This window comes from Pelophylax lessonae, assembly GCF_965119305.1.
Source record: "Pelophylax lessonae genome assembly, chromosome: 12".
In the NCBI taxonomy this organism is placed as follows: Eukaryota; Metazoa; Chordata; class Amphibia; order Anura; family Ranidae; genus Pelophylax; species Pelophylax lessonae.
Genome location: NC_138779.1, coordinates 2631399 through 2657860, shown reverse-complemented (window position 1 = coordinate 2657860; position 26462 = coordinate 2631399). Strand labels below are relative to the sequence as shown.

General features: G+C 45.9%; 1 protein-coding gene across 3 annotated transcripts in view; it reads left to right on the top strand.

The window, feature by feature from the left end:
• LOC309567908 (uncharacterized protein) overlaps positions 1-25769 on the top strand; it is a 102712-nt gene extending 76943 nt beyond the window's left edge. For all 3 annotated transcript variants that reach the window (XM_082273441.1, XM_082273440.1, XM_082273442.1), the window contains 4 exons: positions 1023-1154; positions 11414-11535; positions 19038-19132; positions 25188-25769. In XM_082273441.1, coding sequence (XP_082129567.1) covers positions 1023-1154; positions 11414-11535; positions 19038-19132; positions 25188-25351 — 513 coding nt within the window. In that variant the 3' untranslated portion in view covers positions 25352-25769. The remainder of the gene's footprint in view (positions 1-1022; positions 1155-11413; positions 11536-19037; positions 19133-25187) is intronic.
• Positions 25770-26462: the final 693 nt, after the last annotated feature.

Here is a 26462-nt window from a genome sequence, read left to right as displayed (position 1 = left end):
AGGGAGATGTCATCTCCATCGTCTCCCTGCTAGAGGGGCTTTTGCCGCAGGTTGGATCGGCACGCAGAGGAGCCGCAGAAGATTTTTGATGCCTCGTGGCTACTATCCAAACACCAATAGGATCTCCTGAGGAAGCTGCTTAGCGAAACGCGTAGCGATCCATTGGAATCTACACACTAGAATCCATATTGGCCCGGACATGGGAGGTCATTTGTTTCTGGGATCCACAGACACCGGACCCTGGCATGCGATGGGCCACTTATGGGTTCTTTGCCATTGGAGCATGCTGTTTAGCGCCTCATGCATACCGTTCACGTTGTGGTTTTCATGAATTTTTGATCATGTTGTTATAAATAAATTTTGTATTTTTATATATAATTGAGTACTGATTTTTTTCCTCTATGGCTACCTTTAAAGTTCTATTACCTGCATGATTTTTCTCTCTATACAAATACTATTGACTTTTTAGGGGTACAATTAAAGCTGCGCATTTCTCACTCACCTATTGGTACATTCTGTGCAACTAATATGTGAGTGAGAAATGTGCAGCTTTAATTGTACCCCGAAAGTAAATCGTATTTGTATCAATGGACAAATGTGGATTATACCCATAGGATTTTTATCTTGGCCAACAAATCTCCCCTGGGATGGTCCAAGTTTTATCCCAGACTGTTTTAGATTGTAAGCTCTCAGGATCAGGACCCTCTCTTCCCTCTTGCACTGAATTATCTTACAGTCTCCCTCTTTTTTTTTTTTAAGCGCTGCGCAAACAGTTTCCAATATATACAGGCCTAATATAATAAAAATAATAATTTTTTGAAAATTTTAAAACTTTTTTCTATTTAGAGTCGTTTGCACCCACCAGCATCCAACTAAAAACCAAAATATTGGCTTTTAAACCTGGAAAAAAAATGATTTTATAATGGCTTGTGGGGAATTCCCAACAATGGGTAAATGTTAGCTGCATTCTGATTGGATACATGAGACTCGCTGCAGTAATCCTCTTGTATGTCTTCCATTAGGAGATTGCGAAGTACATCCAGCGGCAAGAGCTGAGAGCCCATAGGAGGTCGGAGGAGCTGGACCTGCCCGGGGACAGCGATGATGACGGCAGTATTTGTAGCTTCTCCGAAAGGAAGAGCCTAGGAATAAAGGTAAAGTCATTGTCAGGGCCGGCTGCACCCAGATAAAGTCCATCTACTGGGGTCCTAAATCTCCGGAGTAGTATAGAATTAAAGGTAATGCTGTGAGCTAGGACTGTGGGGGAGGGGGGGTGGACTTGGTTCTTACAAAGATAAAGATTCTGGGACACACAAGTAAAGTAATAAATACCGGCTCAGAACATTCGGGAAACGCAAATGCTTGGGCAGGACTCCTCCCCGCCCCCACACTGTGCAATAAATTCAAAGAAAGTCCATCACATGTATATGATAACATTAGGGATCGACTGATTATCAGCAAGGCCGATATATCGAAGGCCGATATGCACTTTTCCCGATGCATCGAAATCGGCCCCGGAGGTTACCGATATTGCCGATATTGTCGTGACGTCGTTGCGTATGTTGCGCCGCACGCCTCCGCGCACTTGGACACCTTCTGCCTTCTTAGGCCGCCTCCCTCAGCCTCGTCTGAAGTCGGGGAGTCCCGGGACAGTGAGTGTACAGCACACACAGTCTGTTTAACACAGCCGCCACATATATTCACCCACAGGCCTGTACCAGCCAGCCACCCACCAAAGGGTACCAACCAACCACCCACCACAGGGTGCCAGCCATCCACCCACCAAAGGGTGCCAGCCATCCACCCACCAAAGGGTGCCAGCCAGCGACCCACCACAGGTTGCCAGCCAGTGACCCACCACAGGTTGCCAGCCAGTCACCCACCACAGGTTGCCAGCCAGTCACCCACCACAGGTTGCCAGCCAGTCACCCACCACAGGGTGCCACCCACCCACCAAAGGGTGCCAGCCACCCACCCACCAAAGGGTGCCAGCCACCCACCCACCAAAGGGTGCCAGCCAGCCACCCACCAAAGGGTGCCAGCCAGCCAGAGGGTGCCAGCCATCCACCCACCACAGGTTGCCAGCCAGCCACCCACCACAGGGTGCCAGCCAGCCACCCACCACAGGTTGCCAGCCAGTCACCCACCAAAGGGTGCCAGCCACACACCACAGGGTGCCAGCCACCCACCCACCAAAGGGTGCCAGCCACCCACCCACCAAAGGGTGCCAGCCAGCCACCCACCCACCAAAGGGTGCCAGCCAGCCACCCACCCACCAAAGGGTGTCACCCAGCCACCCACCAAAGGGTTCAGTAACAGATTTGTGTCGAAAATTGTGGTTATTTTGCAAAACTTTAAATGTTCAAAATATTGGCCGATACTAATATGCAATGGCCAAAATATTGGTATCGGCAACGAAAAACCGATATCGGTTGATCCATACTTTATATAGGTATCATACAGACAAAGTAAGAAAATTCTCTAAAAAGATTATATACATAAAGTTAGTCAGGTTGAAAAAAGACACAATTCCATCTAAATCAGGGATCCTCAAACTACGGCCCTCCGGCTGTTGCAAAACTACACCTCCCATGAGGCATTGTAAAACTCTGACATCCTTAGACAGGACTAGGCATGATGGGAATTGTAGTTCCTGAACAACTGGAGGGCCTAGATCAACCGATAAAAAAAAAAACCATACAATCCCATATACACAATCCTATACCCTCCCCAACCATACAATCCCATATACACAATCCTATACCCACCCCAACCATACAATCCCATATACACAATCCTATACCCTCCCCAACCATACAATCCCATATACACAATCCTATACCCTCCCCAACCATACAATCCCATATACACAATCCTATACCCACCCCTACCATACAATCCCATATACACAATCCTACACCCTCCCCAACCATACAATCCCATATACACAATCCTATACCCGCCCCAACCATACAATCCCATATACACAATCCTATACCCACCCCTACCATACAATCCCATATACACAATCCTATACCCTCCCCAACCATACAATCCCATATACACAATCCTATACCCTCCCCAACCATACAATCCCATATACACAATCCTATACCCACCCCAACCATACAATCCCATATACACAGTCCTATACCCACCCCAACCATACAATCCCATATACACAATCCTATACCCTCCCCCAACCATACAATCCCATATACACAATCCTATACCCTCCCCAACCATACATTCCCATATACACGATCCTATACCCTCCCCAACCATACAATCCCATATACACAATCCTATACCCACCCCAACCATACAATCCCATATACACCATCCTATACCCTCCCCAACCATACAATCCCATATACACAATCCTATACCCACCCCAACCATACAATCCCATATACACAATCCTATACCCACCCCAACCATACAATCCCATATACACCATCCTATACCCACCCAAACCATACAATCCCATATACACCATCCTATACCCACCCCAACCATACAATCCCATATACACAATCCTATACCCACCCCAACCATACAATCCCATATACACAATCCTATACCCTCCCCAACCATACAATCCCATATACACAATCCTATACCCACCCCAGCCATACAATCCCATATACACAGTCCTATACCCTCCCCAACCATACAATCCCATATACACAATCCTATACACGCCCCAACCATACAATCCCATATACACCATCCTATACCGCCCCAACCATACAATCCCATATACACAATCCTATACCCACCCCAACCATACAATCCCATATACACAATCCTATACCCACCCCAACCATACAATCCCATATACACCATCCTATACCCACCCCAACCATACAATCCCATATACACCATCCTATACCCACCCCTACCATACAATCCCATATACACAATCCTATACCCACCCCAACCATACATTCCCATATACACAATCCTATACCCGCCCCAACCATACAATCCCATATACACAATCCTATACCCACCCCTACCATACAATCCCATATACACAATCCTATACCCACCCCAACCATACAATCCCATATACACCATCCTATACCCACCCCAACCATACAATCCCATATACACCATCCTATACCCACCCCAACCATACAATCCCATATACACCATCCTATACCCTCCCCAACCATACAATCCCATATACACCATCCTATACCCACCCCAACCATACAATCCCATATACACAATCCTATACCCTCCCCAACCATACAATCCCATATACACAATCCTATACCCGCCCCAACCATACAATCCCATATACACCATCCTATACCCACCCCAACCATACAATCCCATATACACAATCCTATACCCACCCCAACCATACAATCCCATATACACAATCCTATACCCACCCCTACCATACAATCCCATATACACAATCCTATACCCTCCCCAACCATACAATCCCATATACACAATCCTATACCCTCCCCAACCATACAATCCCATATACACAATCCTATACCCACCCCTACCATACAATCCCATATACACAATCCTACACCCTCCCCAACCATACAATCCCATATACACAATCCTATACCCTCCCCAACCATACAATCCCATATACACAATCCTATACCCTCCCCAACCATACAATCCCATATACACAATCCTATACCCTCCCCAACCATACAATCCCATATACACAATCCTATACCCTCCCCAACCATACAATCCCATATACACAATCCTATACCCACCCCAACCATACAATCCCATATACACAATCCTATACCCTCCCCAACCATACAATCCCATATACACAATCCTATACCCACCCCTACCATACAATCCCATATACACAATCCTATACCCACCCCAACCATACAATCCCATATACACAATCCTATACCCACCCCTACCATACAATCCCATATACACAATCCTATACCCACCCCTACCATACAATCCCATATACACAATCCTATACCCACCCCAACCATACAATCCCATATACACAATCCTATACCCACCCCTACCATACAATCCCATATACACAATCCTATACCCACCCCTACCATACAATCCCATATACACAATCCTATACCCACCCCAACCATACAATCCCATATACACAATCCTATACCCGCCCCAACCATACAATCCCATATACACAATCCTATACCCGCCCCAACCATACAATCCCATATACACAATCCTATACCCGCCCCAACCATACAATCCCATATCCACAATCTTCTACCCCCAGTTGATCCAGAGGAAGGCGAAATAAACCCCAGCAAAGCATGATCCAATTTGCTACAGCACGGGAAAAAAATTCCTTCCTGATCCCCCGAGAGGCAATCTGATATTCCCTACATCAACTTTACTGTGTCACTGTAGGGGGGTCAGTGTAGGTGTCACTGTAGGGGGGTCAGTGAAGGGGTCAGTGTAGTTGTCAATGATGGGGTCAGTGTGGGGGGGGTGGTCAGTGAAGGGGTGTAAGTGTAGGGGTCAATGAAGGTGTCAGGTAGGTCAGTGTAGGAATCAGGAATGTCAGTGTAGGGGTCAGTGTAGTAATAAGGTAGGTCAGTGTAGTGATCAGGTCGGTTAGTATAGTAATCAGGTCGGTCTCTGTAGGTGTCAGTATAGTGGTCAGGTAGGTTAGTGCAGGAAACAGGTAGGTTTGTCTAGTGGTCAGGTAGGTTTGTGTAGTGGTCAGGTAGGTCAGTGTAGTGGTCAGGTAGGTCTGTGTAGTGGTCAGGTAGGTCAGTGTAGTGGTCAGGTAGGTCAGTGTAGTGGTCAGGTAGGTTTGTGTAGTGGTCAGGTAGGTCTGTGTAGTGGTCAGGTAGGTTTGTGTAGTGGTCAGGTAGGTTTGTGTAGTGGTCAGGTAGGTTTGTGTAGTGGTCAGGTAGGTCAGTGTAGTGGTCAGGTAGGTCTGTGTAGTGGTCAGGTAGGTCTGTGTAGTGGTCAGGTAGGTCAGTGTAGTGGTCAGGTAGGTCTGTGTAGTGGTCAGGTAGGTCAGTGTAGTGGTCAGGTAGGTCAGTGTAGTAGTCAGGTAGGTCTGTGTAGTGGTCAGGTAGGTCAGTGTAGTGGTCAGGTAGGTCAGTGTAGTGGACAGGTAGGTCAGTGTAGTGGTCAGGTAGGTCTGTGTAGTGGTCAGGTAGGTCTGTGTAGTGGTCAGGTAGGTTTGTGTAGTGGTCAGGTAGGTCAGTGTAGTGGTCAGGTAGGTCTGTGTAGTGGTCAGGTAGGTCAGTGTAGTGGTCAGGTAGGTTTGTGTAGTGGTCAGGTAGGTCTGTGTAGTGGTCAGGTAGGTCTGTGTAGTGGTCAGGTAGGTCAGTGTAGTGGTCAGGTAGGTCAGTGTAGTGGTCAGGTAGGTCAGTGTAGTGGTCAGGTAGGTCAGTGTAGTGGTCAGGTAGGTCTGTGTAGTGGTCAGGTAGGTTTGTGTAGTGGTCAGGTAGGTTTGTGTAGTGGTCAGGTAGGTTTGTGTAGTGGTCAGGTAGGTCAGTGTAGTGGTCAGGTAGGTCTGTGTAGTGGTCAGGTAGGTCTGTGTAGTGGTCAGGTAGGTCAGTGTAGTGGTCAGGTAGGTCTGTGTAGTGGTCAGGTAGGTCAGTGTAGTGGTCAGGTAGGTCAGTGTAGTAGTCAGGTAGGTCTGTGTAGTGGTCAGGTAGGTCAGTGTAGTGGTCAGGTAGGTCAGTGTAGTGGACAGGTAGGTCAGTGTAGTGGTCAGGTAGGTCTGTGTAGTGGTCAGGTAGGTCTGTGTAGTGGTCAGGTAGGTTTGTGTAGTGGTCAGGTAGGTCAGTGTAGTGGTCAGGTAGGTCTGTGTAGTGGTCAGGTAGGTCAGTGTAGTGGTCAGGTAGGTTTGTGTAGTGGTCAGGTAGGTCTGTGTAGTGGTCAGGTAGGTCTGTGTAGTGGTCAGGTAGGTCAGTGTAGTGGTCAGGTAGGTCAGTGTAGTGGTCAGGTAGGTCAGTGTAGTGGTCAGGTAGGTTTGTGTAGTGGTCAGGTAGGTCTGTGTAGTGGTCAGGTAGGTTTGTGTAGTGGTCAGGTAGGTCAGTGTAGTGGTCAGGTAGGTCTGTGTAGTGGTCAGGTAGGTTTGTGTAGTGGTCAGGTAGGTTTGTGTAGTGGTCAGGTAGGTTTGTGTAGTAGTCAGGTAGGTCAGTGTAGTGGTCAGGTAGGTCAGTGTAGTGGTCAGGTAGGTTTGTGTAGTGGTCAGGTAGGTTTGTGTAGTAGTCAGGTAGGTCAGTGTAGTGGTCAGGTAGGTCTGTGTAGTGGTCAGGTTGGTTTGTGTAGTGGTCAGGTAGGTTTGTGTAGTGGTCAGGTAAGTCAGTGTAGTGGTCAGGTAAGTCAGTGTAGTGGTAAGGTAGGTTTGTGTAGTGGTCAGGTAGGTCAGTGTAGTGGTCAGGTAGGTTTGTGTAGTGGTCAGGTAGGTCTGTGTAGTGGTCAGGTAGGTCAGTGTAGTGGTCAGGTAGGTTTGTGTAGTGGTCAGGTAGGTCAGTGTAGTGGTCAGGTAGGTCTGTGTAGTGGTCAGGTAGGTCAGTGTAGTGGTCAGGTAGGTTTGTGTAGTGGTCAGGTAGGTTTGTGTAGTGGTCAGGTAGGTCTGTGTAGTGGTCAGGTAGGTCTGTGTAGTGGTCAGGTAGGTCTGTGTAGCGGTCAGGTAGGTCTGTGTAGTGGTCAGGTAAGTCAGTGTAGTGGTAAGGTAGGTCAGTGTAGTGGTCAGGTAGGTCAGTGTAGTGGTCAGGTAGGTCAGTGTAGTGATCAGGTTGGTTAGTGCAGGTGCGGTCAGAGCCCCGCTCTCCTCTATGGGAGATCCGATGAAAACGGACCGCCTGTCCTATCCGATCCGATCCTCCAGACGGATGGAAAATAGGGTTTCCATCCATCCGGATTACGCGGACAGGATCGGATCGGAGAGCAGCGGGTGTCAGCGGTCACAGTGAACATCCGCTGCTCCATAGGGGGGCATGGAGCATCTGATCAGGTCCACCTGAAAACCTGCCAGGGATCGGATCACCCGTGGGAAAGGGGCCTCGGGGGTGATGCAGGTTGAGATTGTGACTCAGTAGATATGAGGCTGGGCCATGTGTGAGCACCGATTAATAAACACCTGGTGCAGTTTGCAGCGCCTGCTTACCTCAGACACCCTCTTCTCGGTTTTGTAAGCCGCTATCACCAGTTCTGCGGCCCGGCTTGTCTCAGTTACCAGAAAACGTCGTCACAGAGCTTCCTCTGAAGTTGAGTCAAGCGTGGACATTTATACATACATAGTGACAATTTCTGTAAAATATTGTTTCTCTTTGCTCGTTAATGAGTAACCGCATCACTCTGCTGATATGGGGCAGGAAGCTGAAGATAAAGCTGCTAATCTTGGTTCAGTGGGGGGGGGGGGGGGGGGCACACAATTGGTTGTTTCCTCTTTTTTTTATCACAATAAAGCTTAAAAAATAACCCCAGCAATATATAATATACAGAATCCTCCGCTGCCATTTCTGATGGTGTTGCAATGTTTTGTCACAAGCACATGTATGCAGTATGTAACGTGTATGCAGTATGTAACGTGTATGCAGTGTGTAACGTGTATGCAGTATGTAACGTGTATGCAGTATGTAACGTGTATGCAGTGTGTAACGTGTATGCCGTGTGTAACATGTATGCAGTATGTAACATGTATGCAGTATGTAACGTGTATGCAGTGTGTAACGTGTATGCCGTGTGTAACATGTATGCAGTATGTAACGTGTATGCCGTGTGTAACGTGTATGCAGTGTGTAACGTGTATGCAGTGTGTAACGTGTATGCAGTATGTAACGTGTATGCAGTGTGTAACATGTATGCAGTATGTAATGTGTATGCCGTGTGTAACGTGTATTCAGTATGTAACGTGTATTCAGCGTGTAACGTGTATTCAGATTAATTTCTGTGTGCAGCCATTCCTGATCCTCCTGGTCTAATCTGAGAGAAAAATCCCTCCACTCCCAGATTATGGCCTGTATTGTCAGTCCGCTTAACCTGCTGAAGACACTCTGTGTGCCGCAATCGCCCAAAGATTGTTAGCAAATTATAAAAGGTGTGCAGCACATCCCATCCTCCTACCCCAACGCTGCGCCCCTCCCCTCCCCTTCCTACTCACCGGCAATGCCCAGTTCAAGCCAGGAGTTGCTTTGCAAAAAAAATGTGGCTCTAGAAGATGCTGATATTAAGAAAAAGCCACCTGACAGTGTTTATAAACATTGTACAGACAGGAGATAGAGAGATACAAAGTAACATTTTTTATAAACATTGATCAGACGGGAGATAGAGAGATACAAAGTAACATTGTTTATAAACATTGATCAGACGGGAGATAGAGAGATACAAAGTAACATTGTTTATAAACATTGTACAGACAGGAGATAGAGAGATACAAAGTAACATTGATCAGACAGGAGATAGAGAGATACAAAGTAACATTGTTTATAAACATTGATCAGACTGGAGATAGAGAGATACAAAGTAACATTGTTTATAAACATTGATCAGACTGGAGATAGAGAGATACAAAGTAACATTGTTTATAAACATTGATCAGACGGGAGATAGAGAAATACAAAGTAACATTGTTTATAAACATTGATCAGACTGGAGATAGAGAGATACAAAGTAACGTTGTTTATAAACATTGATCAGATGGGAGATAGAGAGATACAAAGGAAGCTGTAAATCTGATATTCTTTGAAAAAATTCTCCTTTCTTGCCATTGCCCTCTCCCCGTCTGGGATTGTTTCATTACTGTCTGAACTGGACCAGTTCCTCCACCCCTCCTCCCATCTCCCTACATAAACATTTATGTAGCTGTTGGTGGGGGGGGGGGGTAAAGAGAATACAATAGGATCAGTTGAGTGATTTCTGTTGGTCCCCTGGGGGTGATGACATCCAAGATCCCAGCACCAGGGTGACTACACAAGGGGGGGGTTTATAGGGAAATAACATGTGTTTATTGTACATATATTCAGATAAGAACATTGCCGTTGAAATTATTGGTCTGGTGCTGATGTCACGTCGGATAATGCCTTCCGTCGGATAGTGCATCCAACGGACTGCGCATGCGTTGTAAATGACGTCACTCCAGCTGACTGCTCCGCTCAGCTGGGGTTGACGTCATTATTGCGCGTGCGCAGTCCCCGTCAGATGCATTTTTCGACGGGAGACAGTTCACGGGAAGAATTCTAAGATATAGCAGCGAACAGCTGACTGACGGAAGGCATTATCCGACGTGACACCGGGTTCTCTATTGTTTGGGTTCATATATTCTAAAAGTCGTTTTTTTTTTTTTTTGGTTAATGGAGTTTGACTGTAAGATTTCTTCATCCTGGGTATTGTGTAAAGTCTTTATTATTGGTCACCATTTCCGCCATTGTTTGCAGTTCCGTTACAAACACCTCTATTGCCTGCCTTGAGAAGGTTCACCTGGGGTACCAAATGTCCAGACCAGATGTCTCCAAACTATGACCCTCCTGTTGTTCAGAAACTACAATTCCCATTAGGGCTGAACGATAGTCGATGTGATATGGACTATCGTTCTGCAGGCACGGGCGATATTCATATCGCCGAAGCCACGATATTTAGGCATTAGGCAGAGCGGGGAGAAGTCGGGACTTGGGGGGGGGGGGGGGAGGAGGAGGACTTACAGTGACTGCGTCCGTCCCTCACTTCCCTCCCAGCTCTGCCTCTAGTATCCAGCCGACCATTACTCCGCCCTGCTCCGCCCATTGTCTCTCCTGGCTGCATCGGGGGCGGGATCAGCCTGTAATGTTTTTCAATGGAGAGACAATGGGCGGAGCAGGGCGGAGTAATGGTCGGCTGTTGACTAAGAGGGAGGGCTGGAGTACGGGGCGGATTGCATGGCGGCGGAACAGTGTTTGCAGCAGGAGAGGGGGGAGATGTCCGGAGCATGGCGGAGGAGCACTGCGGGACAAAGGCTGCTACCGACAGCCCGCTTCCTCTACACTGGCTCCGACAGAAGGCTCAGGCGGGAGAAGTTCTAGGAGTGTGGTGGATCCCCTGGCAGAAAGCTGAGCTCTGCTAACTGATCCCTCCTCCGGAGACTGTCTGGAGAAATATCGCGATATATATCGTTAAAAACGAAATATCGCAATATACTTTTTTACCCAATATCGTGCAGCCCTAATTCCCATCATGCCTAGTCATGTCTGTGAATGTCAGAGTTTTACAATGCCTCATGGGATGTGTAGTTCTGCAACATCTGAAGGGCCGTAGTTTGGAGATCCCTGGTCCAGACTTTTCATCTTCAGGTTCCAGCCCTGAGTGGACTTTGTATGATAATGGGGAGATATCACCAAGGGTTGTGGAGTTTTGTGTTCTCTTGGATTGGTGGGGATGATTAGATAACCTCCTCCTCCTCCTTTTTTGGTTTCCTCAGAATGAAGTGCCTTCTTATAACCAAGGACGCTTGGACTCTGAGGGCCTGGCATCACCGACTGAGTGCCGCACACCTGAAAAAATGGAGCTGTCGGCAGTGGACGCAACTTGTGACCAGGCCAAGTAAGTTTTTAGAGTCCGCCATCTACAGGAGACTTAGAGCCCAAAGTCAACCAAAATGTCTTCTGTTTCTAACAGTTTTGGATAGAGTGGGGGAAAAAGTCAACCACTTCCCCCAGGTAGACCTCATATGCACCCATTATCCAGATATCTTCACTCAAAGTAAATGACGTCATTGGAGGTGGACCCCGCCCCTCCCTCCTCCCACCCTGCGGTACTTCTCTAGACTCACCTGTGTGATCGGGGAACCAGAGAATAAATCCACCATTACGGTTTACCATAGAGCTGGCCGGGAACCAGATGGTCCCTGGCCATCTCTTTGACCCCATCTCTATGACCCTGGGGGGCCGAAGACGATGTCACTTCTGGTGCTGGCAGATTTAAACATTTTTTTTTTTTTTTATTCTTTTCTTTTTTGGGGGGGGGGAAGCATGAGATAGTTTTTTTTTTTTTTTTTTTTTTTTTAATCTCAGGCTTTCCATCATAGAGGAGAGATGTGGGGACTTATAGACCCCCGATCTCTCCATAAACAGGACCTGTCATCCCTATTCTTATTACAAGGGATGTTTACATTCTTTGTAATATGAATAAAAGTAATTAAAGAAAACAAAATTAAAGGGGAAAAAAAATAAAAAAATAAATTTTTTTTTTTCTTTTTTAAAGCACCCCCATCCCCTCGTGCTTGCACGCAGAAGTGAACGCATACGTAGGTCGCCCCTGCATATGTACACAGTGTTAAAAACGCACGTGCAGTGTCACCGCGATCATTCGAGCGAGAACAATAATTCTAGTGCTGGACCTCCTCTGTAACTCTAAACTGGTGACCTGTAAAAAATTTTAAAGCATTGCCTGTGGAGATTTTGAAGTACTGTAGTTTGGCGCCATTCCACAAGTGTGCGCAATTTAAAAGCGTGACATTGTTTGGAATCGAATTACTCGGCATAACATCATCCTTCACATTATACAAAAAAAATTGGGTTAAATACTTGTGTTATGTGTTTTTTTTTTTTTTTTTTTAATTCATGAAAGTGTTTTTTTATTTAAAAAAAATTGCGTTTGAAAAATTGCTGCGCAAATACTGTGTGGCAAATAAAATTGTAACAACCGTCATTTTATTACCTAGGGTCTCTGCTAAAAAATATAAATATATTTGGGGGTTCTTCTAGCAACAAAAATACAGATTTTTTCATGCAGGAGAGAAACGCCAGAATTGGCTTGGGTGTCAAGTGGTGCAAATTTTCTCTGGATTTTGTTTCTCAGTTTCTATATTGGGGAAATTTTCCTTCACTTCCTGTCCCCATGATGCGTAAAAAAAGAAATGGGTGAGATTGGTTGTCCGTGGGATGGGAAGGCATCAATTGCAAAAAAAAAAAAAAACATTGTGGGAAGTTCAAACCGTTCTTCAATCTACTGAAACTTGTCTGTATTCCTGTTGGAGAGATTTCCCATCACTTCCTATCCAGACAATGAGAGGAAATTTCCTCAAGCACTGGGTTTGAACCCTTCTCAGTTTGTTTTGTCTAGAACTGGGCCTACAGTATCCGACAAAAGTAAGTACACCCCTCACATTCTATCTTTTCATGTGACAACACTGAAGAAATGAGACTTTGCTACAATGTAAAGTAGTGAGTGTACAGCTTGTATAACAGTGTAAATTTACTGTCCCCTCAAAATAACTCAACACACAGCCATTAATGTCTAAACCGCTGGCAACAAAAGTCAGTACACCCCTAAGTGACACTGTACAAATTGGGCCCAAAGTGTCAATATTTTGTATGGCCGCCATTATTTTCCAGCACTGCCTTAACCTTGGACATGGAGTTCACCAGAGCTTCACAGGTTGTCACTGGAGTCCTCTTCCCCTCCTCCATGATGACATCACAGAGCTGGTGGATGTTAGAGACCTTCCCCTCCTCCACCTTCTGTTTGAGGATCCCCACAGATGCTCAATAGGGTTTAGGTCTGGAGAAATGCTTGGCCAGTCCATCTCCTTTACCCTCAGCTTCTTTAGCAAGGCAGTGGTCATCTTGGAGGTGTTTGGGGTCGTTATGTTGGAATACTGCCCTGCCCCCCAGTCTCTGAAGGGAGGGGATCATGCTCTGCTTCAGTATGTCACAGTACATGTTGGCATTCATGGTTCCCTCAATGATCTGTAGCTCCCCAGTGCCGGCAGCACTCATGCAGCCCCAGACCATGACACTCCCACCACCATGCCTGACTGTAGGAAGACACACTTGTCTTTGTACTCCTCACCTGGTTGTCCCCACACACGCCTGACACCATCTGACACCAAATAAGTTTATCTTGGTCTCATCAGAGCACAGGAGATGGTTCCAGTAATCCATGTCCTTAGTCTGCTTGTCTTCAGCAAACTGTTTGCAGGCTTTCTTGTCCACCATCTTTAGAAGAGGCTTCCTTCTGGGATGACAGCCATACAGACCAATTTGATGCAGTGTGCGGCGTATGGTCTGAGCACTGACAGGCTGACCCCCCACACCTTCAACCTCTGCAGCAATGCTGGCAGCACTCATACGTCTATTTCCCAAAGACAACCTCTGGATATGACGCTGAGCACGTGCACTCAACTTCTTTGATGGACCATGGCGAGGCCTGTTCTGAATGGAACCTGTCCTGGTAAACCGCTGTATGGTCTTGGCCACCGTGCTGCAGCTCAGTTTCAGGGTCTTGGCAATCTTCTTATAGCCTAGACCATCTTTATGTAGAGCAACAATTCTTTTTTTTTTCAGATCCTCAGAGAGTTCTTTGCCATGAGGTGCCATGTTGAACTTCCAGTGACCAGTATGAGAGAGTGAGAGCGATAACAACAAATATAACACACCTCCCCCATTCACACCTGAGACCTTGTAACACTAACGAGTCACATGACACCGGGGAGAGAAAATTGCTAATTGGGCCCAATTTGGACATTGTCACTTAGGGGTGTACTGACTTTTGTTGCCAGCGGTTTAGACATTAATGGCTGTGTGTTGAGTTATTTTGAGGGGACAGCAAATTTACACTGTTATACAAGCTGTACACTCACTACTTTACATTGTAGCAAAGTGTCATTTCTTCAGTGTTGTCACATGAAAAGATAGAATAAAATATTCACAGAAATGTGAGGGGTGTACCCAATTTTGTGAGATACTGTGTATACATATATATCGATCGACAAAACGCAGATAACCCTACTTTTGCCTGGTAATTTTGGGCAGCTGATATATATCGGTCCATCCCTAGTGCATATGTTAGTGGTCGTTCAAGGGACAGATTACTGATTAGTAGTTTTGGTGCCGTTGACCTTTAGCTGTCTAAGGCCGACATCTCCATTCCACCGGTCTGGCCTTATGCCAAAGGCCCAATCACCATCCTCGTAGAATGGAACACCTTCTGACTGCGCCGTGTTTTCCTCCTCTGATCAGCAAGTTTCTGCTGGTTTTTGCTGTATGGTGGTTTTTATTCTTTTGAGAAACCAGACTTCTAAAAATAACCGTGGCCCACGTCATCGGGGGCTGTGTGCCAGTTTAACGCGGTGGAAATCTTGAATGAAGCCTACTCATTACATTCCGTGGGCGTCAATTAACCTGCAGGCTGTTCTACACATATGTGTAGAAATCTGTGTGCAGCTCGATGCACCGCGCATCGATGTCCCTCAATGGGATTGCTTATTTCTTGCCTGAGATATGACCGGCACCATGGGGGTCTCGGCGCGGGGTACAAACTCTCCCCTTTAACCACCTATCTTTTTTTTTTTTTGCACATGTAAAATCTGCAATTTTTGCTATAAATTACTTTAACCCCCAATATATATTTCCTGAAAGCCGAGGCCCTGGAGAATAAAATGGTGGTAGTTGCATTTTTTTATGTTGCACGATTATTGAGCAGCTATTTATTAAACGCATATTTTCAGGAAAAAGTGCAGAAATAAATTATAGTGCAAACATACCCAGTGTTTTTTTTTTTTTGTAAAATATAAAAGATTGGGTTACGTCAAGTAAATAGATACCGAACCTGTATGAAACCGCAATGAACTGCAGTACCCAAAATTCCCCATAGGTGACGCTACAAAAAAGCTTTTAGAGGTTATCAGTTCAGAGTTCACCATGAATTATGTCCCTAGAATTATGGCTGCCACTCCGACGTACTCTTTATATGGGGTGTGTACGGGGTGATGAGGGTGCTTTTAAAAAATATGTTTTTTAATTTTCTATATTTATTTTATTTATTTTACACTTTTTTTTATTTTATTTATTGCTATCACAGGGGGGCTAACAAGCCCCCTATGTGATAACATTGGGCAGATGACAGGTCCCCTTTATGGAGACATTGGGGATCGACTATGTCTCCCCCTGCCCTCCAGTGCAGCTAATCAAACACAGATTGTGCTTGATTAGCTGCATCTTTTGGCTACAGTTTTAGGGGAATGAGGCTAATGACTCCCTATGTGATAACATTGGGTAGATGACAGGTCCCCTTTATGGAGACATTGGGGATCTATTACACCCCAACGTCTCCCCTGATCTCCAATGTAGCTTATCAAACACAGATCTTGCTTGATTAGCTGCATTCTTGGCTACAGTATACAGGGAATGAGGCTAACGAGCCCCTATGTGATAACTTTGGACAGATGACGTTCCCCTTTTTGGAGTCGATAAAGAGGACCTGTCATCTATCCAATATTATCACATATGTGATAGCATTGAGCGATGACCAGTCCCTTTTACGGAGACATTGGTGGTTGATTAGACCACAATGTCTCCCCTGATCTCCAGTGAAGCTAATCAAACACAGATTGTGCTTGATTAGCTGCATTCTTGGCCACAGTTCCTGGGGAATGTAGCCAAGAATGCAGCTAATCAAGCATGATCTGGGTATGATTAGCAGCAGGGGGAGTCAATGGGGGTCTAATCAACCACCAATGTCCTCATAAAGGGGACTGGTCATCTGCCCAATGCTATTGCATATCTGATAACATTGGGCAGATGACCGGTCCCCTTTATCGAGACTTTGGGGATCCATTATACTCCAATGTCTCCCCTGATCTCCAGTGCAGCTAATCAAACACAGATTGTGCTTGATTAGCTGCATCCTTGGCTACAGTATCCAGGGAATGAGGCTAATGGGCCCCCTATGTGATAACATTAGGCAGATGACAGGTCCTCTTTATCGAGACATTGGGGATCTGTTATACCCCAATAATCTCTAGTGTAGCTAATCAAACACAGATCTTGCTTGATTAGCTGCATCCTTGGCTACAGTATTCGAGAAATAATGGCTTTAACCCCAGAAAGTGATGTCATTTGCGTTGCATCGGGGTCATTATTCACAGGGGAAGCTGGTACAGAAGTGTCACACTCACAGCCTTGCTTTAACCCCTTTGTCTACCATGCATGAATGCAGACAAGCGGTTAAAGTGCATTTCAAGTAGAGTAGATTAGGTTAGCAGCACTGTATGTTATTTACTGCTCTTTGGGGCTCTGTTAGAGAGCTCTTCCTGCACTTTCTGTGCCGGTGACGATGACTTCACCTGATCAAATATAAAGAGACCTCTGACCTGTGCCGCATCCCAAATATTATTAGAACCAAAAGGTGCAGAACCCCGTTCTGCCAAATGTGGACTTTACTGGCATTAGCATGAGACCAACACACACATATAGTATAAAAGTATCAAATATTGTATTATATAACATGTAATAATAAAACAGGATGTCAGCATGACTTCCAAAAACACAACAAAGATACAATAAAATCACTGGAGGAATAGTGCCCCATAATTAGTGTCAATAGGAGGAATGGTGCCCCATCATTGGTGTCAATGGGAGGAATGGTGCCCCATCATTGGTGTCAATGGGAGGAATGGTGCCCCATCATTGGTGCCAATGGGAGGAATAGTGCCCAATCATTGGTGTCAATGGGAGGAATGGTGCCCCATAATTAGTGTCAATGGGAGGAATGGTATCCCATCATTGGTGTCAATGGGAGGAATGGTGCCCCATAATTAGTGTCAATGGGAGGAATGGTATCCCATCATTGGTGTCAATGGGAGGAATGGTATCCCATCGTTGGTGTCAATGGGAGGAATGGTGCCCCATCATTGGTGTCAATGGGAGCAATGGTGCCCCATCATTGGTGTCAATGGGAGGAATAGTGCTCCATCATTGGTGTCAGTGGAAGGAATAGTGCCCCATCATTGGTGTCAATGGGAGGAATGGTGCCCCATCATTGGTGTCAATGGGAGGAATGGTGCCCCATCATTGGTGTCAATGGGAGGAATAGTGCTCCATCATTGGTGTCAGTGGAAGGAATAGTGCCCCATCATTGGTGTCAATGGAAGGAATAGTGCCCCATCGTTGGTGTCAATGGGAGGAATGATGCCCCATCATTGGTGTCAATGGGAGGAATGATGCCCCATCATTGGTGTCAATGGGAGGAATGGTGCCCCATCGTTGCTGTCAATGGGAGGAATGGTGCCCCATCGTTGGTGTCAATGGGAGGAATAGTGCCCCATCGTTGGTGTCAATGGGAGGAATAGTGTCCCATCGTTGGTATCAATGGGAGGAATGGTGCCCCATCGTTGGTGTCAATGGGAGGAATAGTGCCCCATCATTGGTGTCAGTGGGAGGAATAGTGCCCCATCATTGGTGTCAGTGGGAGGAATAGTGCCCCATCGTTGGTGTCAATGGGAGGAATGGTGCCCCATCGTTGGTGTCAATGGGAGGAATGGTGCCCCATCGTTGGTGTCAATGGGAGGAATGGTGCCCCATCATTGAATAATGGGAGTGAAATTATGACCCACAGTTGGTGCCAGTCGAAGGAATTGTGCCCCATCGTTTGTGTCAGGGGGAGGAATGGTACCTCAAGGCCTGGATAAAGGCAAGCAAAGAGCCCCATGTTGCCCTCAGGCCACACTATGAAGACCCATGGTCTAGGCCCTAGGGCAGTAATGGAGAACCTTGGCACCCCAGATGTTTTGGAACTACATTTCCCATGATGCTCAACTACACTGCAGAGTGCATGAGCATCATGGGATATGTAGTTCCAAAACATCTGGGGTGCCAAGGCTCGCCATCACTGCCCTAGGGTATCCTTTGAAATGCAGTTTTACTAACCTTATCCCTCCCTCCACCGTGTGACCATAGAAAGAGAAGAGGCTTAAGGTGACCGATTGCACAGAGAGTACGAATGAAGGATAAGAGAAGAAAAACAATCATTTAACCCTTAGACTTCAGGCCAAGAGGTATGTCAGAACTCGTGTTGGGTTGTCCCCTGGACAGGAAGTGAGGAGATTTCCCCAGCAGGGAACCAATGCAAGAAAAAACAGCAGTTCTATCCCTTCCCCTGTGTTGGCTTGAGTTGGACTTTAATGTATGAGAACCTTCATGTCTTCTTGTCAGATCAAACATGGACATTGCTCCTGACTTGTGGAAGATTTGTTTGGGCTGCCCCATGATGAAGGGTTGTAATGTTAGATGGGATCATTCATTCTTTTACTCTATCTCCTACAGGCTTTGCTCTCCCAAGAATATCGCAGAGGAACTCGACCCAACGTTCAAATCCAAGAAGGACGCTCACCCCGAAGTATTCACTGTCTGCTCTCAAGGTGCGCAAAGTCATGTGTTCATGTACTCAGTATGTCCCATTCCTGCTATCTGCTATGGATAGCTGTCCTATGACCAGGCCTCTGGAATATTTTGTAGCGCCATTCATAGTCCTGAGATGATTACCTTATCAGCCTGCACCCCTTAATACAAACGTTATATGCGGGTTATGTACAATCGTCCCGATTCTACCGGGACATTTGGAGCCGATTCACTGCTAGACTTCAGGTTTGCATTGAGACCAAATGATGGTCTGCATCCAGATTTCTGCCCACTGATGAGTCTGCCTGTATACATGGGCATCCACCGAACTTTTCTCAGGAGGGGGCATCATTTTATGGTCACCCATGCTCCGCCCCTTTTCAACAATGTCATGAAGGGGACGTCCGTCACAGTGCGAGCCACGACCCACAAGTATTTATTTTTAAAGGGGAAATGGCAGAATTTATTTTCAAAGCGTTTGTTAACCTAAAAAGAAATAATATTGATCCTGCTCCCTTAAAGCATGTTATACAGCGCAGTGCTTGTGCCGTGAAATTTGTCCCCTTCTATCACTTAAAATACCTGGCTGATCCTGCCTGGCTATGTCCTCCCCTCTGTAAACTGACCCCGGTATACCATGGCTGCTGAGCCCTGATACTGTGGTCAGTTTATGTGCCTCCGTCATCCACAGCCCTCCTGTCCTCCTTTGTCCTCTCTCCCCCCTCCATCCCTGCCTCTCTGCTCCTGTGTCAGTCCCCTCCCCCTCCTGCAGCTGTAGTTTCATATAAGGTTTCAAATCCTGTCTACAGTCTGTTTTTAATAATCCTGTGTCTATGTTTCATAAAAATAAGCCGTTCTTTACCGGTTATCAGATCGCCGCTCACGTGACCCGCCACCACTCTCCTCCTACTCTTGACTGATGTTAGTGGGGAATCCTCGGCCCCGCCTCCTGCAGGCAGCTGTCAGACGGGGAGACTATAAAACTATAAAAATATAAAAACTAAAAACCAAAACTATAAAAATATAAATGGATATTACACCATGAAGAGACAATCTTATATGTAATGTTACCCATATCAGTAGAATGTATCAAATTATCTTTGCTATGTGATTTAAGGAGGTTGATGCGTTTCACATCTGCCAGCTTCCTCAGGACCTCCTTATTTTGGCAATAAAAAAAAAAAGCACATCACTAAGAGTATAGCTTGAAGATGGTGGTAAGATGTGCAGGGCAGACAAGATACTTTGTGGTTTAGTGGTGTGACAGATTGGAAAATAATGGTATGGCAGACATGGCATACAGAGTGTGTAAGGCACCTAAATGAGTCACTTTATCTGATAGGGAAGGTGTTATGTTAGGATGGATGTAAATTAAAACTACGGTATATACTCGAGTATAAGCCGACCCAAATATAAGCCAAGGCACCTAATTTTGCCACAAAAAACTGGGAAAACTCAACTCGAGTATAAGCCTAGGGTGGGAAATGCAGCAGCTACAGATAAATTTCAAAAATAAAAATAGATACCAGAGGCTGCGGGCATGGTACAGGAGAGGAAGAAGCTGCGGGCATGGTACAGGAGAGGAAGAAGCTGCGGGCATGGTGCAGGAGAGGAAGAAGCTGCTGGCATGGTGCAAGGGATGCAGAGGATGTGGACATGGTGCAGGAGATGCAGGGCTGCGGGCATGATGCAGAATATGCAGGGGCTGCGAGCACAGTGCAGAAGATGCAGGGGCTGCGGGTATGATGTAGAAGATGCATAGGCTGCGGGCATGGTGCAGGAGATGCAGAGGCTGCAGGCATGGTGCAGGAGATGCAGAGGCTGCAGGCATGGTGCAGGAGATGCAGAGGCTGCGGGCATGGTGCAGGAGATGCAGAGGCTGCAGGCATGGTGCAGGAGATGCAGGGCTGCGGGCATGGTGCAGAAGATGCAGGGCTGCGGGCATGGTGCAGGAGATGCAGAGGCTGCAGGCATGGTGCAGGAGATGCAGAGGCTGCGGGCATGGTGCAGGAGATGCAGAGGCTGCGGGCATGGTGCAGGAGATGCAGAGGCTGCGGGCATGGTGCAGGAGATGCAGGGCTGCGGGCATGGTGCAGGAGATGCAGAGGCTGCAGGCATGGTGCAGGAGATGCAGAGCTGCGGGCATGGTGCAGAAGATGCAGGGCTGCGGGCATTGGTGCAGAAGATGCAGGGCTGTGGGCATGGTGCAGGAGATGCAGAGGCTGTGGGCATGGTGCAGGATATGCAGAGGCTGAGGGCATGGTGCAGGAGATGCCGGGCTGCGGGCATGGTGCAGGAGATGCAGGGCTGCAGGCATGGTGTAGGAGATGCAGGGCTGCGGGCATGGTGCAGGAGATGCAGAGGCTGAGGGCATGGTGCAGGAGATGCAGAGGCTGAGGGCATGGTGCAGGAGACGCAGGGCTGAGGGCATGGTGCAGGAGATGCAGAGGCTGTGGGCATGGTGTAGGATATGCAGAGGCTGCGGGCATGGTGCAGGAGATGCAGGGCTGCGGGCATGGTGCAGGAGATGCAGGGCTGCGGGCATGGTGCAGAAGATACAGGGGCTGCAGGTAAGGTGCAGGAGATGCAGAGGCTGAGGGCATGGTGCAAGGGATGCAGAGGATGTGGACATGGTGCAGGAGATGCAGGGGCTGCGAGCACAGTGCAGAAGATGCAGGCGCTGCATTTCCTGGCTACGAATCCAATATCCATTTCTTCTATGATTGAGGATCTGATATTTATCCCCTCCTCAGTATTAGGATATCTCCTCGTCAGTATTAGGATATCCCCTCCTCAGTATTAGGATATCTCCTCCTCAGTATTAGGATATCCCCTCATCAGTATTAGGATATCTCCTCCTCATTATTAGGATATCCCCTCCTCAGTATTAGGATATCCCCTCCTCAGTATTAGGATATCCCCTCCTCAGTATTAGGATATCCCCTCCTCAGTATTGGGATATCCCCTCATCAGTATTAGGATATCCCCTCCTCAGTATTAGGATATCCCCTCCTCAGTATTGGGATATCCCCTCATCAGTATTAGGATATCTCCTCCTCAGTATTAGGATATCTCCTCCTCAGTATTAGGATATCCCCTCCTCAGTATTAGGATATCCCCTCCTCAGTATTAGGATATCCCCTCCTCAGTATTAGGATATCTCCTCCTCATTATTAGGATATCCCCTCCTCAGTATTAGGATATCCCCTCCTCAGTATTAGGATATCCCCTCCTCAGTATTAGGATATCCCCTCCTCAGTATTGGGATATCCCCTCATCAGTATTAGGATATCCCCTCCTCATTATTAGGATATCCCCTCCTCAGTATTAGGATATCCCCTCCTCAGTATTAGGATATCTCCTCCTCAGTATTAGGATATCTCCTCCTCAGTATTAGGATATCTCCTCCTCAGTATTAGGATATCCCCTCCTCAGTATTAGGATATCCCCTCCTCAGTATTAGGATATCCCCTCCTCAGTATTAGGATATCCCCTCCTCAGTATTAGGATATCTCCTCCTCAGTATTAGGATATCCCCTCCTCAGTATTAGGATATCCCCTCCTCAGTATTGGGATATCCCCTCATCAGTATTAGGATATCCCCTCCTCATTATTAGGATATCCCCTCCTCAGTATTAGGATATCCCCTCCTCAGTATTAGGATATCTCCTCCTCAGTATTAGGATATCTCCTCCTCAGTATTAGGATATCCCCTCCTCAGTATTAGGATATCCCCTCCTCAGTATTAGGATATCCCCTCCTCAGTATTAGGATATCCCCTCCTCAGTATTGGGATATCCCCTCATCAGTATTAGGATATCTCCTCCTCAGTATTAGGATATCCCCTCCTCAGTATTAGGATATCCCCTCCTCAGTATTAGGATATCCCCTCCTCAGTATTAGGATATCCCCTCCTCAGTATTGGGATATCCCCTCATCAGTATTAGGATATCCCCTCCTCAGTATTAGGATATCCCCTCCTCAGTATTAGGATATCCCCTCCTCAGTATTAGGATATCTCCTCCTCAGTATTAGGATATCCCCTCCTCAGTATTAGGATATCCCCTCGTCAGTATTGGGATATCCCCTCCTCATTATTGGGATATCCCCTCATCAGTATTAGGATATCCCCTCCTCAGTATTAGGATATCCCCTCCTCAGTATTAGGATATCTCTTCCTCATTATTAGGATATCCCCTCCTCAGTATTAGGATATCCCCTCCTCATTATTAGGATATCCCCTCCTCAGTATTAGGATATCCCCTCCTCAGTATTAGGATATCCCCTCCTCAGTATTAGGATATCTCCTCCTCAGTATTAGGATATCCCCTCCTCAGTATTAGGATATCCCCTCCTCAGTATTAGGATATCCCCTCCTCAGTATTAGGATATCCCCTCCTCAGTATTAGGATATCTCCTCCTCAGTATTAGGATATCCCCTCCTCAGTATTAGGATATCCCCTCGTCAGTATTGGGATATCCCCTCCTCATTATTGGGATATCCCCTCCTCAGTATTAGGATATCTCTTCCTCATTATTAGGATATCCCCTCCTCAGTATTAGGATATCCCCTCCTCATTATTAGGATATCCCCTCCTCAGTATTAGGATATCCCCTCCTCAGTATTAGGATATCTCCTCCTCAGTATTAGGATATCTCCTCCTCAGTATTGGGATATCCCCTCCTCATTATTAGGATATCCCCTCCTCAGTATTAGGATATCCCCTCCTCAGTATTGGGATATCCCCTCATCAGTATTGGGATATCCCCTCCTCAGTATTAGGATATCTCCTCCTCAGTATTAGGATATCCCCTCCTCAGTATTAGGATATCCCCTCCTCAGTATTAGGATATCCCCTCCTCAGTATTAGGATATCCCCTCCTCAGTATTGGGATATCCCCTCATCAGTATTAGGATATCTCCTCCTCAGTATTAGGATATCCCCTCCTCAGTATTAGGATATCCCCTCCTCAGTATTAGGATATCCCCTCCTCAGTATTAGGATATCCCCTCCTCAGTATTGGGATATCCCCTCATCAGTATTAGGATATCCCCTCCTCAGTATTAGGATATCCCCTCCTCAGTATTAGGATATCCCCTCCTCAGTATTAGGATATCTCCTCCTCAGTATTAGGATATCCCCTCCTCAGTATTAGGATATCCCCTCGTCAGTATTGGGATATCCCCTCCTCATTATTGGGATATCCCCTCATCAGTATTAGGATATCCCCTCCTCAGTATTAGGATATCCCCTCCTCAGTATTAGGATATCTCTTCCTCATTATTAGGATATCCCCTCCTCAGTATTAGGATATCCCCTCCTCATTATTAGGATATCCCCTCCTCAGTATTAGGATATCCCCTCCTCAGTATTAGGATATCCCCTCCTCAGTATTAGGATATCTCCTCCTCAGTATTAGGATATCCCCTCCTCAGTATTAGGATATCCCCTCCTCAGTATTAGGATATCCCCTCCTCAGTATTAGGATATCCCCTCCTCAGTATTAGGATATCTCCTCCTCAGTATTAGGATATCCCCTCCTCAGTATTAGGATATCCCCTCGTCAGTATTGGGATATCCCCTCCTCATTATTGGGATATCCCCTCCTCAGTATTAGGATATCTCTTCCTCATTATTAGGATATCCCCTCCTCAGTATTAGGATATCCCCTCCTCATTATTAGGATATCCCCTCCTCAGTATTAGGATATCCCCTCCTCAGTATTAGGATATCTCCTCCTCAGTATTAGGATATCTCCTCCTCAGTATTGGGATATCCCCTCCTCATTATTAGGATATCCCCTCCTCAGTATTAGGATATCCCCTCCTCAGTATTGGGATATCCCCTCATCAGTATTGGGATATCCCCTCCTCAGTATTGGGATATCCCCTCCTCAGTATTAGGATATCTCCTCCTCAGTATTGGGATATCTCCTCCTCAGTATTGGGATATCTCCTCGTCCTTCTCTTATTCATCCTCTGTACACCCCAGCGGATTTTTCTAATAAACATTTTAGTGCGTCTTCTGATGTAACATTTCATTCTTTTTTTTTTTTTTTGCATTCTATCTACAGAATTTCCAGTTTCGGCACAGACCCAACCGGTCCCGGTAGATGGATTGTATGACTTTATGGACGATGGCACAGAGCCGATCTTTATACCACCGACAAAGAGACCATCGGAGAAAGTGGGACGCAATAAACCCAAAGACAAGAAGGAAGGATGCAAGCAGCAGTGACTCGCCATTTCCTAGTATTATTCCGATTTCCTTCTAGCTGCCGTCCTATTGCCAAACTTTGCGTTGATTGTCGGTTCATGGTTGTGGGCGCCGCTCTTCAACATACGTCAACCAGAAGTCTATGAACTCATTCAGGGATGAAGATGAGACTCCATGATTATTTTTCATTTTTCTTTCCTTTGGAATTCCGGTGCCTTAGGCATTTTTTTGACTCTAGAGAATGGCTGTTAACGAATAGCGCCGATCGTCTGCGTTCGGCACCCAAGAAGCACATTTTAGCGACCTACTGTCCAGTCTATTAGAGGAATATAATAATTATCATTATTAATATTATTAGCTGTGTGCTATGATACTTATGACAAGCATTGTGGATTATCCGTCTGTCATGTACATGAATTATCCAAGTCTACAATTAAAATGACTGCCTTTATAAAAAATGCATCACAAATGATTTACAAAATGTCAAGTTTTTTTTTTTTTTTTAATTGTTAAAAGTCAATTTCTTTTACATTTTCCAAGTTGGCTTTATTCAGTTTTATGTTCAGTTATACTAACTGCGAATTGTTATGTGTCCCTCGGTCTCGGGGGCGGAGATAACGCAGTGTTTGATAGGAGTACAATTATTTTTTTAAACATTTTGCACTGAATTTTTTTTTTTTTTTTTTGTTATTTCAGTATCTTTTTTGGTGCTTTTGTGTATAGATCTCAAATGCCTTTAGAACTTTACTTTAAAAGACATTTTTATATAAAATATAATCATTTTATTTGTAATCCTTGTGGTTTTTTTTCTTTTTTTTTTTTTTGGGTGGATAAAATTATTTTTTTTTTTTTTGCATGAAAGAGAAAAAAAAGGTGAAGAAAACAAAAAGGGGGATTCCACTTTTAGCAACAACTATGGCTGGTAAGGAAGAAGCTTTGAACATCCGAGGTGGGGGATGGGGAGGAGTTTGTGTCCCCTGACCTCTATCTTGGGGGACATTTATTTTCTTTAATAAGAAGCTGGCTGAGGTTTTTCAGCATTTGCATCCAAATTTCCATCACAAAAATGATTAAAGCTGAATTCCACACAAACAACAAAATTTAAAATTTTACATATATGTATGGAAGTTAT